Source organism: Astatotilapia calliptera, chromosome 8, assembly GCF_964374335.1.
Source record: "Astatotilapia calliptera chromosome 8, fAstCal68.1, whole genome shotgun sequence".
Classification (NCBI taxonomy): Eukaryota; Metazoa; Chordata; class Actinopteri; order Cichliformes; family Cichlidae; genus Astatotilapia; species Astatotilapia calliptera.
Window position 1 is genome coordinate 14,275,573 of NC_137429.1, and position 16,497 is coordinate 14,292,069.

A 16,497-nucleotide genomic window follows, 5' to 3' on the forward strand; every position below is an offset into this window, starting at 1 on the left:
AGCCGTTGGCTAAAAAGCTAAATAAATAAACTATGACTCTACTTCCAAACTGGTTAGACTTCTGAGGGTTCTAGTATGTAAATGCATGACATTAAATAAATAGCGTTTCAAATTACCTTTACAGAGATTATTTTGCCCCCCGTTGAACCGCCCAACACTTCACTATCCGGGATATCCAAGGCTACATAAGCATGCGCACCGCGGCTCACGTCACGGGTGTGACGTCAACGCGCTCCAATTCAAACTTCAGGAAACGAAAGTGTCGTTTTAAAACGGTCTCGCCACAAAACAGACGATATTTAGTGGATAACTTCCGTCTCCGTGTTCTCTTTGTAAGTATTAAATATTTTCTTTGGTTGTGTGTGCATGCCTATAGCGTTTGTTTTCAACACTACATGTACGACAGAAAAAATAATATTACGTTAATTTGTGTTTGCTAGCTACCATTGACACGCGCACGAGAATTGGTAGAGCTGTCATGTTTTTATTTTATTTTTCTCATGTTTAATTAGCATGAAAGGATTTTCTTTTCCTGGCACTATGTAAGGTAAATGTGAGGAATTAAACCTATTTCAATAAATGAAATTTGGAAAAAAAAATGTAGGAAATTTTGATGTTCATTGAAAGCACGACGGGTGTGTCGATTTTGACTCAACTTGCTTTTGTAAAATGTATTATTAATAGTCAGTTCCACTTCTGTCTCTGTTTTTCATTTCGCTGTGTTCTTAGCTGAGGGTGTGTTTTGAGCTGCTCTTCACTTGGAGTGCTTGCACGAAATTCTTTGATTGAAATTAAACTGCGTACCTTCTGGTGGATTCAACACCAGCACAGTCACTTTACTTTTCTTCCCAGAGCACTGCACTTAGTAACAACAGAAGCAGCCATGACATCTAAAAGTGCCAAAGAGACCATAGTTGCCAAGTTGGGTTTCAAATCCAGCAGCTCTGGCTCCAAGGCTGAGGCAGAGCTGGAAAAAGTCAAGAAAGAAAATGTTCACCTGAGAAAAAAGATTGATGACCTGGCCAAACGGCACATCAAACCGCCTGATGCGGACAAAAGCAAGCTGCTGGAGGTAAAAAGGAAATCTTGGCTTTCTCAGTAACATTAAGCACCTGTAGCACTTCCTTGTTTTTTATATATATATATATGTGTGTGTGTGTGTGTGTGTGTATAATATTGGTTGTTTCAGAGGATTCTTTCCCTTGAGACCTTGAGAGAGAGGAACAACCAGCAGTTGCTGGTGAAAGAGCAGGAGCTGGAAACTCTGAGACAGCAGCTGTCAGCTAAAGGAGGAGAGGTACACACAACACCTCTCTACAGAAATACACAGTTAAAAATCACATATACAGTCGACTCTTATAGCTCTATCCATCAAGAAGTCCTCTGTGAACGTGGTCAGATAGTTGGACACTTTTCTGCTCAGAGTGACAAGATAGACTTGCAGCTGTATCTTTGAAAGTACTCGACTTTTCAAGATATGTTGCATTCGTGGCATTGTATTGGTGGCATATGTATTGCTAGCAGCAGACAACTGTCAAAAAGAGAGAGGAAAAAAACTGTACTAGAATTCCAGTAAGCTGCCACAAAAACAGTTGGGGGGAAATGGCTTCTATCTCATCTTGACAGCAGCTCAGCAAAGTGAAGTTTTGACGACTAACAGAAACGGCATACTAACACATGGTGTTATGAGCTGTTCACTTGACTCATAAGCTATCTGTCTGCAGTGGGTCTTTTTGCGTGGATTAACATTCAAAACAAGTTACTGCTATGCTGTAGACTTTGCTCTTGTCTATTTTTGAAGTTTTGTTGGAGTTTAAAATTTGGGCTAGCTGGAAACATGGAAATGACACACTCTGACAAATAGAATATCAATATTTTATGTAACCCAGACATTAATCACATTTGCCTTGCGGTTGTTAACCTTCATTAAGAAATGCACCAATAAAAGAAAGAAAGAAATTGGAGCTGCTGTGTGGATCAGCCAGCTGTGCTATGTTAGTTGTGTGAAGGGGATAATTGCCTGGAAAACACAAACCATCCCTGCTTGAAGAGAATTGTGTTGTTTTGGCTACAGGTTGTTTTGGAGGCTAGTCAAGTTGTTGTTTGCTTCGTGTTGTTTTGTGTGCATTTCAGGTGGTGGCGTCGCTGCAAGCCCAGCTGGAGCAGCGGAGGAAAGAAGCAGAGCAGAGAGACACGTTGTTCCAGAGTTTGTCACAAGAGACGGAGAATCTGAAAAACAAGCTGGTCACTGTTTCTGCCCGATGTCAGACTCTGGAAACTCAGGTGGCGGTAGGTTGATATTATAACCTCTGATTTTATTAGCCAGGGTCAGTGTCTCATTTTACAAACGGCCAGTTGCCTACTAATCTGTACTCTACTCTAGTTGTTTTTTATATCTATTACTACAGTGGTATTCGTTTTATTACACTGATAAGTGCATACCACTGTCCCCTAAGGTAAGTCTTTGCAATGCTCAGAGAAGCTGTTAAAAAAAACCACAATTTAGTTTTGCAAAATTAGATCTGAGCAAATAACAAGACTTTGGAGGGACAAGACCAAATGCACAGCGCCACATTTGGTGAAAACCAAACGTATCAGCACCAACTCCTCGTATCAGCTGTCAAGCATGGTGATAGAGGAGTGATGATTTGGGCTTGTTTTGTAGTCACAGAGCCTGGGCGCTTTGCAGTGATCGAATTGACCATCTGTCTGACAGTTAAAGCTTGGCCTAAATTGGCTTACGCAGAAGAACAATAGTCCCAAATCTGCAACAGAATAGCTAAGAAAGAAAGGAATCAGTGTGTTGAAATCACATAAAGTTCAGATACAATGATGTAAGAGACTGATAAAGTTATGCAGAAAGCAATTACTTCAATCTTTTGCTGTTAAATGTGGTTTTACAAGCTACTCAATCGCAAGTTCTATTCAGTTTTTCCCACACAGTGTTTCTACAGTTTGGCTTCCTTTTTGTTAAAAAAATACACGGTGTAAATCACATCTTGTTTTTTTTATCTGAGGCTTTTTAAAAATGTAGAACTTGAAAAGAACCTGACTTTTTTTTTAATTGTCTTAATTTGTAAAACCCAACATGCACTTTCTTTTTTACCGTGACTGCATTTATGAGTACGCCTGGGCTAGCACAAATCATTTTATTTGAGTGTGAAGAAAAAGAGAAAAACTTGAGGAAAAAGTTGCGCCCTCTTTTTGGCAGAAATCGCAAAGGAACAGAGTTGCTTGAGTAGTTATATCCCTTCCTCTGACAGCAAATTTTCCCCCTGGTCTCGGATTAAATCCTGCAACAGCTTTCTGTCCTCTGCCTCCCATTCTAATATCCTCCTCTGATTTATTTTTTTCCCTTCTTCTGTATCTATAGTGCTGATGCAGTAGAGCTATTTCTTTTGTTTTGTAACAATCTGGTCAAATTAAATTCAGCTTTAGCTGTTGCTTGACTTGTGTTACAAAACTGGAGGCTGACTAAAAGTAAAATATGTGTAATATTTGCTCATGATAAGGCTTTTGTTTTGATCTGAGGTTGATGCACCTTAGACTTTCATTTTCATTTTTTTCCCTCACATTTCACCAGGAGCTTTTTCTCTTCTTTTATTTATTTATTTTTCTTCAATAACTACTTCATGAGATGAAGTTTGTTTGAAAATCCAAGTGCAGCTGTTTATTTGTCCATTAGGTGGCACTGTGTGACCTCCAATTATATTCTTCATCATCTGACATTAGCTGCAGCAGATTTAATAATTTGTTTTAATGAAAGTCTCACATTACACGTTGCTTATAATGAAAATGTTTTTCCCTTTGTCTTCTTTGCCAACTATTAACACCCCTGGTAGCATCACAGCCGTTACAATAGTGTCATGAAAGACAAAATAGCATCTTTGTTCAAATAGCACTTTGACTAAAGCATCAAATGATTCATATTCAGCAGTGTGAGAGCCTTCAGTGGGTCTGCAGGTGCCACTTCCCTTGTCACTGTAGGCTCTTAAATGTAGCCCTTTGATGCTTTGAGTGCAGCTGGTCCTGCTGCCCATCAGGATTCCTCTTGGCTTCTGAAGAGGCTTTGGTGGCAAAAATCACAAGTAGGGACTTGAGGAAGACTCAGTCATGTCATACCTCCCTTTATGGACAAAAGTACCTTTCTAGAGATGGGGGTGCTGAAGCCCTGCTCATAGTACTACAAATGTAAAAATCAATTCAGCCTGTGTTTTAAATGGAGTTCACCCGCAGTATATTTTATCAAACTCCTGCCGTTTTAATCATAATCCGTTACACACACACACACACACACACACACACACACACACACACACAGAGAAAACATTATTCAGTGATGTACAAAACAGCACTATCACAAAATTTATTTTTTTTATCTCCTTGCTCTCCATTGTGGGTCAAATATTACTCAAAATCAAAAGTAGTTTTCTGTTTCTTTTTTTTACAAGAAGCCCAGAGATTTCTTATTTCTTTCTTCTTCTTTTTTCCTTTTTTTGTTACTCATGAAGGTCGCAAGAAGAGTTGTAATGCTGGTTGAATGTAAATGCTCTTAGATTGTTTTTATACTGTTTCAAGTCTAACTTGAGTCCAAGGCTGGAAAGCATTACAGTGCAATACTTGAGTTACTTGATATGTGGGAGGAGTAGTTGGTACTTGTTGCCTTTGTAGTCTTTTCATGCAGAGCTTTATGGGTTTTTTTTTTTTTTTTTTTTTTAAATCTTATGTCTTAATATCTTCAAGGTTATGTTTTTGTTTTTGTTTTTTTTACAGCAATACTCTCCACTTCGTTTAGCAGGTTTTAAATTACTACATATAATCTGACCACGCCACCTATTTCTCTTCTTCTTGAATTTGGAAAAGTTGTTAGTGGGCATAGTTTATGGGCTGCACATTCAAATCCATCACGTTCCTCGCAGAGCTTTAGCACAGAGATGATCATTTAGATGCAAACTCCAACATCTCTGTGAAGGTTTTATAGGATCTGCTGGTGGGATCGGCCATGTAGGCATCAGAGTTAGGGTGACAGAATTGGGAGATGACTGTGTCTCTAGCGATGAATAGAATTTGCACCAGATTTGATAGCCTCGTCTCTCATAGTCTATTAAAACCAGTGCTTGTGCTGATAACTATCGATAGTGTTTTTCTTTTCATTCTCATTTAGAAGATGGAAAAACCTAAACCCGCTACACCTTTGTTGTCTCAACCTTGTATAACCTGAAGTTTTTAGTGTGTGAGTATTTGCCCTTGAAGCTGGATAAACTGAATAACACAAATGCAGCACATACAACTCAGCAGACCTGCAGTACTATAAAACCAGAGGATGCTCTGAGAGTGCCTCCTTCTGTTTTCCCTTTGCACGCTGCAATTCTCCACCAAGTTTCATTGTCTTCGGTTTTTGTGTGATCTCCTGGCAAATGGACAGACAAACAAGCTACAATCATCACGTGATTTGGTTCTTGTATTGCTGGAGGAATGACAGGGTCTCTTTGTTTTCCGAGAGCTTTGGCTGCCTTGAATTGAGCCCCCTTTTTTAAAAAAAAAATTCAGCTTTAAGACTCTGCTATGTCCAGAACAATTATAGTAAAAGGAAAGCACAGGTGCAGACAGCAGCTCCACAGCTCGGATGCATATTGGATAGACCTTTTATCATTAGGATTTGCTAATACAAATGCAACCCAATCTTTTCTTAATGAAAGTATTAACATTTTTATGATGGCTAGATCAGATGTAAGTGTTGATGCCAACTCGAGTGAACCTAAAGACGTTTTCTCTTTTCAGAATGGACAGGCACCTGCTGCAAACCTCGTAATGATACAAGATCAACTGAAAGATGTGAGTCCAGCAAGATGATGTTCACCTATTTGTAACCGTATCATGTATATCCTGCTACCGAATGATGTGCTCATGAATTTGAGCAGCTGAAAAGTTCACATATCGTGTATAGGATGCAGTTTGTCATTGTAGGCTGTGCCTCTCTCCCTACCAGGCTCTGGAGAAGAACCAGCAGTGGCTGGTGTACGACCAGCAGAGAGAGGCCTATGTGCAGTCTGTCCTGGCCCGTACTTTAGAGCTGGAGCAGCAGCTGGCTCAGGCAAAGCAGCAACAAACCAAACAAGAGGCCAGTCCAGAGGGTAGGAAGTGTGGGGGGGAACTGAATTGGCTTTGCTCACTATTCCTTTATTATTCACAACAATCATACAGTAAATGGAAAACTTTCTTTTGGCCTAACAAGCAGCTTTTTTTGAGACACATGTGGCATGGAAAGTGAAAGGGGCAAGCCAGGAAAATGAATGTACTTTTTGTTTTTTAAGTTAAATAAAATGCAACAACAGGCTTTGAATTAGAAAATGATTTAATGGGTAATAATGTCAGAATAAAAATGTGTTCAAATCCAGTAGCGGTCAGGATTGAGCTTTCCATACAGCTTTCACAAAGATAATCCTAACATTTTCACTGCAAATAATGTTTCTTCATTTGCTTACTAACACTTCTTGTCTCAGCTCCTGCCAACTTGGCAGATCCAGAAAAGGAATCTCAGCTGAAAAGCCAATATGACCACTTGGTGTCTGGGATGCAGAAAGACCTGGAGAGCCAAAAAGAGCAGGTTACCAGAGCCAGACAGGAGCTCGGTGTCCATCGGGAGCAGGTAAATGCCAAACAGATTTCATGTAATCACCATTTACTCATTTTGATTAACAACTTTGCCAGCTTGCTCCCCTTTCTTTATATATTCTCCATGTTGTGGCTTGTGCTGCTCATGCTGATAATACTTTCAGTCTCTATCAAACAATGTGCAAATTCACTGAAATTCACATCTATTTAAAAGAAAGCAACTGGGCTAGTTTCACTAAGCATTTCTTGAATTCAGATGTCTTTGTAATTGAGCTAAAGCGTTCCTTTAAAGAATGAAGAAGGCGAAATGTATAAAATATCCTACAATTTGGCTTGTCTGCACCTGGTAGGCCTTGAAAGCTCAGGCTGAGCTGCACTCTCAGCGGGAGCAGGTCACCAGGGTTCAGGAGGAGATGTTGGCACTGCAGAAGAAGTACGACGACAAGTGCAGCGAGCTGTCGTCCTTACTGAGGAAGTACAAAGACAAGTGCAAAGAGCTGGAGGAGGCCAAGATGGATCTTCAGGCAGAGCGACTTAGCAACAGGTAAAGAAAGTCCTAGCACCTAACTAAAGCGGATGTGGCCAAACTAAAAGTTAAATGGGACACTTCCTTTGAATAAACAGTTGGTTGGTTTATTTATGGATTCCAACTGGCTTTGCAATTTATGCAAAGTACTTTACAAGCCCAGGTTCTTGAATACAGAGGGGTGACACTGAAGAGCCCTTAAGAATCCACACATAGTGACTGTTAATGGCTTTAACTGCTGCTAAGTACTACAAATATGAATATTGTTGATACTTTTATGGAATAAATAAACCATTCATCCAGACATGCAGTCTGTGAGGAGAGAAAGGTGTCGTCTGAGCGTGCAGACAGAATGAGGGTGGAACTGGAGACTATGGATATCAGATTGGAGGAGGAGAAGAAGAGATCTGCTGAGCTTCTGTTGCAGGTGAGATTCCCATTCAGTGATTTGTATCCTTTAGTCAGTATTCAGTAATATTTACTTATTTATCAAAGTTTTTCTTTCAAAACATTTGTAATGCATAAAAAAGTCTGCATTTATAGGGTTGCATATAAAATGGAAAGACCTCATCCGTTAGCAATTATATTTAATAAGTAAAGTGCAAGAGCACAATAGATGTACCAGCATATTTAAATAAAATACAGCTCCAGGGTTATCTGAAAAGAAAAGAACTGAATGATAGCATGTGTGTTACTCTTTAATGGTGCTATACAAGTGTGTTTGCCTTGCCTTGATCATGTGCTTCACAGGTAAATATGCTGCAGAAGTCCGTCCTGAGCCAGAAGGAAGAGCAGAGAAGAATTGCAGCACTGGAGCAACAGGTAACACTCTGTGTTTATATGTTACCCAAATTGTTCCTATTAATAGAAGTCTTTGTTTTGTAATTGAGTGGCTGGATTTATTAAAACAAATATATAATCACTAGGAACTGTGAGAAGTCAAAAAAACTGAGATCAGTAATTACTGATTGCACAACCTTAATGTTCACCACCCACTTATGAGTGGAAATTCTGTCAGCACGGCCCTTCTGGGTAGTATGTGATGTGGAGTTGTAACAGTTTTGAGCTGTGTTTTTTAAGAGTTGCAATCCAAACCGTTCCCACTTGTCTCTACTTCCTGTTTATTTCTGCCCCTCCTAAGATCCAACTCTCTGCCAAGGACTTTGAGAATGAAAAAATTGATCGTCAGAGCATGCAGCACCAGTTACATAAGGTGCTGAAGGAACTTCGCAAGGCCCGTGATCAGATTGCAAAGCTGGAATCTGCTGTAAGTGTTAGACTTTAATAATGGGGAAGAAATGTGATGGCTCTTGTTGAACACTGGCATGCAAGACTTCAGTCCCATTTTTGTATCCAATTAAAGCACCAGGGCTTCTGCTAAATGAATGTATTGTCATGTTTTGTGTTTCAGAAGCAGCCAAATGCTCGCTTTTCAGAGCCCAGCTCGTATAATAGCCTCGAGTTTGAGCGTCTCACTATTGAAAACCCTCTTGGCCCTACATCCCCATCTAAAGTCACCAACCTCCTGGACGAGAGTTTCCTGGAGTGCCCAAAGTGTCGGGCCCCTTATCCCACCAGTCGTCACAGGGAGCTGCTGACTCACATCGATTACTGCTTTGCGTAAGCTAACACATCAGCATAGATGAGTGATTCTCAGTGTGCATGTCCGGACCTCCGCTTACTCAAAGGGGTAAAAACAAACACAAGATCACTCTACAAGATTTCTGATTCATTCAGGAAATTTGTGTTTTTGAATCTAGGTAAAATAAAACAATGAACAGGCAGTTTTAGACACTGACTCTACAAACATAGCACTGATAACAGAGTATAAGATATTTCTTGAAGTCACTGGAGACCACTTGCATTCGATCCTGTTCTTTTATCGCAAAGTTAGAAATACCGCCTTAATGATCATTTATCATAAATGTATAAAATATTCATTTATGTAAGAAATCATGGGACATATTGTGCATTATTTTCCAAGAATGATGGGGTCTACGGTGTCCATTAAAAAATGATTTTTAAATTTATTTTATAACAGTATTTTGGCTTTTTTACTTTTTTTTTTTTTTTCTCATTCAATATCCAAACAGGTGCGATACTTGAATGCTTGTGTAGATACGTTTTTTTTTTTAAATAGAAGGGATTTGCAGGATACTCTTAACATGCAAATCGCTCGAACATGTACTTCAGCTCTTTTTGCCATTAGAAAATCACCAAACATCTTCTTATTTACAGTTTTTAAAAAAAAAAAAAAAAACTTTAATACTCCATCCATATAGTTACATCTGGGGTCTCTGTTTAGATTTTGCTGTTTGTTAAACTCTTGGTGAATCAGTGTTGTTTTGGTGTGTAAATGTGTGTGTGTGTGTGTGTGTGTCACAGTATTTATTCTTGTTTTTGTTTTTAATTGGTGAACTACTGTCTCTTTTCAGTGATTTAGTTTTATTTTGCTTCAGTGTGTATCACCAGACAATGTTTTGCTTTTGTAATGGCCTTCTTTCTATCGAGGGACTATTGTTTATGTTATTTTGCATAAAAGTTTACAAGCCTGTCTAATATACTCCACTGATGAAACGGCTAAACACACACTTTCTAAACTCCTCTTCTTTTCCCTCCATCATCATCGGCAGCAGTAGTCGTGTTTCTTTTTGCCTGGCTTTATGCGAAAGTGTTATGTTACCTAATTAGCCATGTGTTTTCGGTTATGTCAGTGATGTTTGTGCAATTGCTAAAGCATTTCTCTGTTTAACGTGTAAACAGCTGTGTAAAGTATCCCAAACCATGACCAAGTTTTTATTTGCCTGAACTGAACCAGACTTAAAATGTACAGCAGTCGGGAGCTTATCTAGTCACATGTGGGTGGTTGTCCCTGTATTCTTTCCTGTTCAAGTGAAGCTCACTTCCATCTCCACCTTGACTTTTCAAGCCTGCGGCCATTTAAAGCTGGAATTAGATTGCATGAGTTAATTCCTTGTACTAAACTATTCAAGGCAGGGATTACCAAAGGTCCTCCCGGTAGGGGGAAAAAGAGGTTAAGGTGTCTATTCTCGCAGCCTTGGCAGTGTGACCAGTTGACATGAAACAAACACTGCTGTGCATCTTATATGTGGTTGTTTTTATTTGGGCTAGCTCTCATAGAAGATCCAAGAGTCCAACTTTTATCAATAAGTTTACCTGTTTTTTGTTTTTTTGTTTTTTTTTTCGTTTTAAACCTGATTTATTTCAATCATGTACACCAAAGTAGTTTTGCCATGATCTGTACTGTACTGTACAAAAAATGTGCAATAAAGATGTAAATCTCTTCCCAGCACATCTTCCCCTGTTTAGTTTTTCTTTCTTTTATTTAGTTGTTGATATTTTGGAGGGGTTCATATCAATCTATACAACAAGATCAGTTGTTTTCCAGGCAAACTTTAACCTATGCAAATGTCAGCTAGCATGTTGCTATTTTGCATGTACAGTGTTCACAAAGCTTATCGGCTAAAGCAGGGATTCTTGTGTTATTTCTTTTTATGGCAACTTCACTTGCAGAAGCATAAAGAAGTTCACACCCCATGCTTACTAATTTAGCAATTCGTACCCATTTACAAAAAAAAAAAAAAAAAAGATGGTAGCATCATTTTCTTGTTTTCCACAAAAATCATATTAAATAAACTGATGTTCACCACTGATCAGAATGTGCAGTATGTGTAAATTATAAATATATTTTCCCACTTTTCCATGCTAGTTGCTTAACAAACATATAAGAAGCCATAGCTAGAAGCTTAATTTGTACCATTGTGTTTTTCCCCTTTTGCTTTGTTTTCTTGTAGCGCAATTATAAAAGATTTAAAAAAGCAAAAAATTCTACTTGGCTGTACTTTTGATGTGTTTTGTCTGACAGAATCCAAAAGCAACGACACGAATTCATTATTTGTGATCCAGGAACGTAGATAAATATTTAAAGGGCAATAAAGAATGAAGTGAGCCACAGTGGTATGAATGTTTTATTTCAAAAACTGGATCAAGAAGCAAACGTCATATGAAGAAGAAACAACTTAACTGCTCTTTTATGACCCTATAAATATATAGCACATGAGCTAATGTGTATCTGTGTATGTATAGTTAAAAAACAATATCTCCTCGAGGACTACAAGATACTGTGCATTCATTAGAACACTGAACCAGTGTTTTCTTTATAATAAACATAGTGGTTCTTACCCAGAGCTGCAGTACTGCTAAAAATCCAGGTTAACAGATAATTGTTTGTCACATTGAGAGAGGGCTGATTGCATAATTCTGTCATTCTGATTGTTTGTTTGTTTTAATGGTACTCATGAGGGAATATAGGAAGAGAACAATAACAACCATCTTTCCTTTTAATTTGAGATTGCAGCTATATAAATGTGGCTGTTCATAGTTCAATTTTGGTTCATTTTTAAAGAAGAATGTGCTGCTTTTTTATAATAGAGATGGAGACAGAAGAGGTGACTAAGCAGTGGGATTCAATCCAAGATCAGCAAAGTGTCACTGTGGGTCAAGAGATGTGCCACTCTCACAGAAGCCTGCAACACAAGGGAGATAAGTAGCATTATTAACTATATGGTAGCTTAAACATCTTTATCTCCTGCATGCGTTAGTACTGAGCATTTTATTTTCCTATATTTCTGAAAATATTGGCAATATAGGCCGGGCAGACACTGACCACAAGAATTTTCACCTTTTAATTTAGTCAATTATTCACTTGGTCTTTTACCCTATTGAATGACGGACTGATAAAAGCCACAGATCAAAGAATCAAAGCATAGTCAACTCACCGGTGTGTGCAACCCGTCTGTATTTACCCAACAGACAGAGGTCTGTCTTCTTCTGGAGGACAACTGGCTGGTCTTCTGGCCTTAGGCCAGTTGAGTGACGAGAGAATATGAAGGAGTACCCATCTAGGCAAGTGCCATCAGCGTCCACTAGTCTGCAGGAGTAGTGGACTGCGTAGTTGTCATAGTCAGTGTCAATAACCCAGTGGTCATCATCTAAGAGCACGGAGAGTGTGGAGGAGAGGTTACTTTTGCAAAACCATTCATTTACAAATTTTCAACTTACATACTGAGAAAAACAAAAAACAACAAAGAAAGTATGAAGCCAAAATAACAGAAAAAAATATATATATATATGTATATTTTTTCACTTAAAAAAACATTAAAGTAATATTAATAATACAGCTGTTTGATCCAGTGGTGGATACTGATGTTTTAGTGATTGCATCCCGTGTCTAAAATTATTACTTAACCTCCTTTTTCTTTAATAACACAGTAAATACATAGTCATACCCCCTGACGTTAAAATTGAACTCAACAAAACACTATTCATTTTCCAGTGTCCGGGGTCACGAATTAAGTGCAGCAGTTGATAATTATGTTATATTATCAGTTGGCTTAAGGTCAAAACCCCCTTGGTGGTGACTATCAAGTAACAATTACAGTGTCTGGTCGTTCATTGTTGAAAGGATTTCTTTTTAAAGTCTGAACAAAGACAAATTTGATTCAACATGAAAGTTAAAGGTGCTTTTCACTTCATAACTTACTTCCTGTCTGCAAGTAGGATGCAGCTCCCCAATACTTCATCTTAAACTTTGCAGGGTCAGCAGTCTCCTCGAATGTGGCAAACATGTGGGCACACATCTCCCAGTTGCTAGAGGTCAAACAGAGAGAATAAGTCATTACAAAAAATGCGAGACAAAAAAAATCTCATATTGCAAATTGCACACGTTCAAAGCAAAAGGCTCCACAGAACAGAGCCTACTTGAGGATGATGACTCTGCCTTGGGCGGTGGCAGTCATTTTGCCATCTTCTTCAATATTTATCTGGGCTACGACGTTATCAAGCAAGAACAGGCCTTCTGGATCCTTCTTCCCTACAGCATACCATGTCCCTGCATACTACGAATAGAAGAACACATTAAAGAAAAATCACGGTGGAATAGTACTACTCAGAAATTATGTAAAACATTTTTTTTAAATAACAACGTAGTTAATATTTTTCAACTCACCCTAGTTTTGTCGAAATTCTGCATGACGTTGATGTTGGCTACCTGGCAGTCCTGTGCCCAGGACAGTGCCAGGAGAGAGAGGGCTACAACGTACCGAAGCATTCTACCTCCGAGGAAAGAAGAAGAGAAAGAAGGCACAGACCACAGACAGTTAGAGAAAAAAAGGAGGCATAATGGAGAACAACAACAGAAATACAGACATGCACACTGCACTGCAAGTCCTCAAGACGAGCAGAATGTGATGAAACTCCAAAAAGTACTTCCACAGGGCTACAATAGTGTTTAAAAAATAAAACCAATACCAGAAAAAATGATATATCTTTAAATATTTGACTGAAAATGTAAAAGCAAAACCCCCCAAAAAACAATCCATATGAGTGTGTACCTTGATACCACAAAGACTCCAAAGAAATCCTCTGATTTTCAGTCTGGACTGGCCTTAAATACAGCTGGCCAGTATTACATAATAACTTCTGGAGACCCAGAGCGCCCCTGCTTTCCCCACAGCGAGTTTGCCTTCCATTGGACAAACATTTACATAACCGCAGACCCCACTCCTATTGATTTATGTGTTCTGCACATTTGGTGGACCACCCCTCCCAATCTCCACCACAATATCTGTTTTTTCACTTATTGCTAAAGGATTCCTATTTTTATCAATGCAATGACTGGTAGAACCAGAAAGATCGGATCTACATGTATAACTTTTTTTGAGGGGGGAGGGTTCTTTCTGTATTTGCCAAAGAAATCATAAAACACCCTTTGACCAGCATCTGTGTTATTGCATCAGTTGTTTTCATCTTCCAGCTCCGTGTTTGTGTAACTGGAGCTCAGAGTCCACGCTCGGCAGAAAATAATCAATGCGAAAGAAAGGTGATTACGTCTTTTCTAAAAGCAAAGTCTGAAGTTTCAAACGGAGGTCAATAATGATAGGAACTGTTAGCACAACATATATGGAAGCTGATCTTTATGTATTTTAACCTTTGGGATTAATCCATGTCAATGAAATCCAGAGCGCTTAATGCTGTCGATCATAGCTGAACACAAAAGAAGCTTATCGATCGGTTCTTGTGCTGAAGAAAGTGGATCGTGCTCGATTGCCATCAGGCATGAACAATGTTTCCCAAATGTTTCACGCTTGCATTATTTTGTTTTTTTGAAAGGTTTGCACAGTTAAAATACACTTTGGCATAAAAAAGAAATACCTACTCTACTCTCTAAGACAGGTCTGTTTTTCGTCTGCTGGGGCTTTTTCTTTTAAATACATCGATGCTGTTGTTTTTCACTAAGATCGTAAAACCGGTCTTCTGAGAGCTCAGCTGAATAAAGAAGAGCAAAAGTGAAGCCAAACATCTGCAGATTGCATAACCAAAGAGCTGGCCAGCTGAAAAACAGGGCAATCACTCTTGAGTAGAAATAATAGCTCCTGGAATTTGGCCAGAGGTGCTGTAACATTTCACAGTTGTGAACGCTGGCCAAGAAGCTATATACATTGCACTGCCAGATTTGTCTGTGCGTTAAACATTTATTGTGTGCTGGTGAATAGGAATGTAGTGCTTGAAGTAAGAGCGAGTTTCTTTTTTCTCATGGAAAAGTAAGTTAGTAAAAATCCCTGTATAAAATTGGAACTTGAGTAAAACACCTCATGGCTACATCCACAGTCCCCATCTGAACTTTGGAGCTTTGAAGAGGGCAAAAGCACTGAACACGCGCCGATTGAATTTGGGTAGAGTAGTATGTCCCCTTGTAACATAATCCAATCAAATTCCACCCCTACCTGTGCCCTTAAGGGCCAAAATGTAGGACTGACAATGTCAAGATGTATTGGATATACATTGTACAGATTTGATCACGATTAAATGATTAGGAGTGCAATTTGCAAATCTCATCTCATCTTATCCAAACAGATCAATCATTCACAAGGATCCATTAAGTGCAGTGGTTTTTAATCATTAATCGACCTATTTAGCAAAATGCTTACAACTTTCTTATGTTCCAAATACTGGCATTCATAATTATTTTATAGTATCTTTTTTTTAATTGCTGTCTTTTCTGTTATTATTCTATTCCTCTACATATGTACAGAATTCACCTGCTTGCTGCTACTACTGCACATTCACCTAATGTATATACTATATATATAATGTTCTTCCTCTACCACCCCCACCCCCACCCCCCATTTTTGCACATGTCGAGGAGCGTGTGTTATACTTGTATAACTATGCATGTGACAAATAAAGAACCTTGAAGCTTGAACCTATGTAAGCGTATAAAGGATACTGAGCACAGAGACTGAAGAAGTCACTCGGATGAGTGACGAAACATTTCTCCCACTGAAAACGCTACGTCCAGATGTACATAATCAACCTTTTGGGATATATAAAGGATAGTGCACGTGGGGGTTGGGGGGAGAGGACACATTGTGTAACCAAGGTAAAACAAGTTCACATCTGTGAAGCTTAAGGTCCAAAAACACAATGATGTCAAACAGTGAATGAATAATTATCAACACAAATTGGCTGTCTGCATTATTTATAAAATCATTCTGATTTTGCTACAAATTCTGTTCATGATTTATTTGTTATTGGTAATGTTACCATATGTGGACATTAACAAAAGGTAATAGTTAGTGTTACATTAAGAATATCATCTATGTGTGATATCATTAGGGTCTTTAGAAGTGGTAGTAAAAACACTCCATGATCACGATATGCAGTTATGGTATCCACATTTTATTAACATCAAGAATCTAATGTTAACCATGCCCCAGATTGTATGGAGATAGCACATAGACACATATAAACATACAAGCCAATAGTCTGAGGAGTGAAAATGTGTCTGTAAAATAACAATATGACCTGGACTTTGGGCACAATTTGGCTGAAGACTCTGTATAAGATCCTTGTATGTAATTTTGATTAAATTCAAACTAATACTGTTTCGTTCTCTTGACACACAATGGATTCCACAAGCTCATGGGTCCTTTGGCTAGATGAGCTAATAATAAAATAAAAGCTGTGACAAATTCAGGACTCCTGAAGATACCTGGTGTTAATCAAAACTGATTTAACTTTGACAGTGTGACTTCATGTGTGACAGCTGAGCTGCCTGGTGTGTGCATAATTTGCCATGGCCGATCCTTTTCTAAATATAGGTTTATGTTTAATAGAGGGCATGGTTAGCACCAATGGATGAAGAACATTGAGAAGATCCTGGATGTGAATCCATTGAGCTGCCAGGTGGGTTTTCTGTTTGGCATTTGCGTGTTCTCTCTGTACCTGTGTGGGTTCTCTCCAGGTTCTCCAGCTTCCTCCCACAGTCCAAAACA

At 38.7% G+C, this 16,497-nt stretch overlaps 2 protein-coding genes across 2 annotated transcripts; one reads left to right on the forward strand and one right to left on the reverse strand.

Moving 5' to 3' along the window:
• The first annotated feature begins 202 nt into the window (after positions 1-202).
• On the forward strand, positions 203-9,171 carry cep55l (centrosomal protein 55 like). The gene is made up of 12 exons (XM_026163088.2): positions 203-332; positions 853-1,072; positions 1,190-1,297; positions 2,134-2,289; positions 5,782-5,835; positions 5,990-6,134; positions 6,504-6,649; positions 6,966-7,159; positions 7,445-7,568; positions 7,892-7,963; positions 8,283-8,408; positions 8,553-9,171. Exons 2-12 carry the CDS (start codon positions 884-886, stop codon positions 8,763-8,765), a joined length of 1,527 nt encoding a protein of 508 aa, XP_026018873.1. The 5' UTR covers positions 203-332; positions 853-883; the 3' UTR covers positions 8,766-9,171.
• Positions 9,172-11,117: 1,946 nt separating this feature from the next.
• On the reverse strand, positions 11,118-13,738 carry rbp4 (retinol binding protein 4, plasma). The gene is made up of 6 exons (XM_026163087.2): positions 13,555-13,738; positions 13,170-13,272; positions 12,923-13,059; positions 12,705-12,811; positions 11,941-12,153; positions 11,118-11,688 (listed from the first exon to the last, which is right to left on the reverse strand). The coding sequence occupies exons 2-6, from the start codon at positions 13,269-13,271 to the stop codon at positions 11,651-11,653; spliced, it is 597 nt and encodes a 198-aa protein (XP_026018872.1). The 5' UTR covers position 13,272; positions 13,555-13,738; the 3' UTR covers positions 11,118-11,650.
• Positions 13,739-16,497: the final 2,759 nt, after the last annotated feature.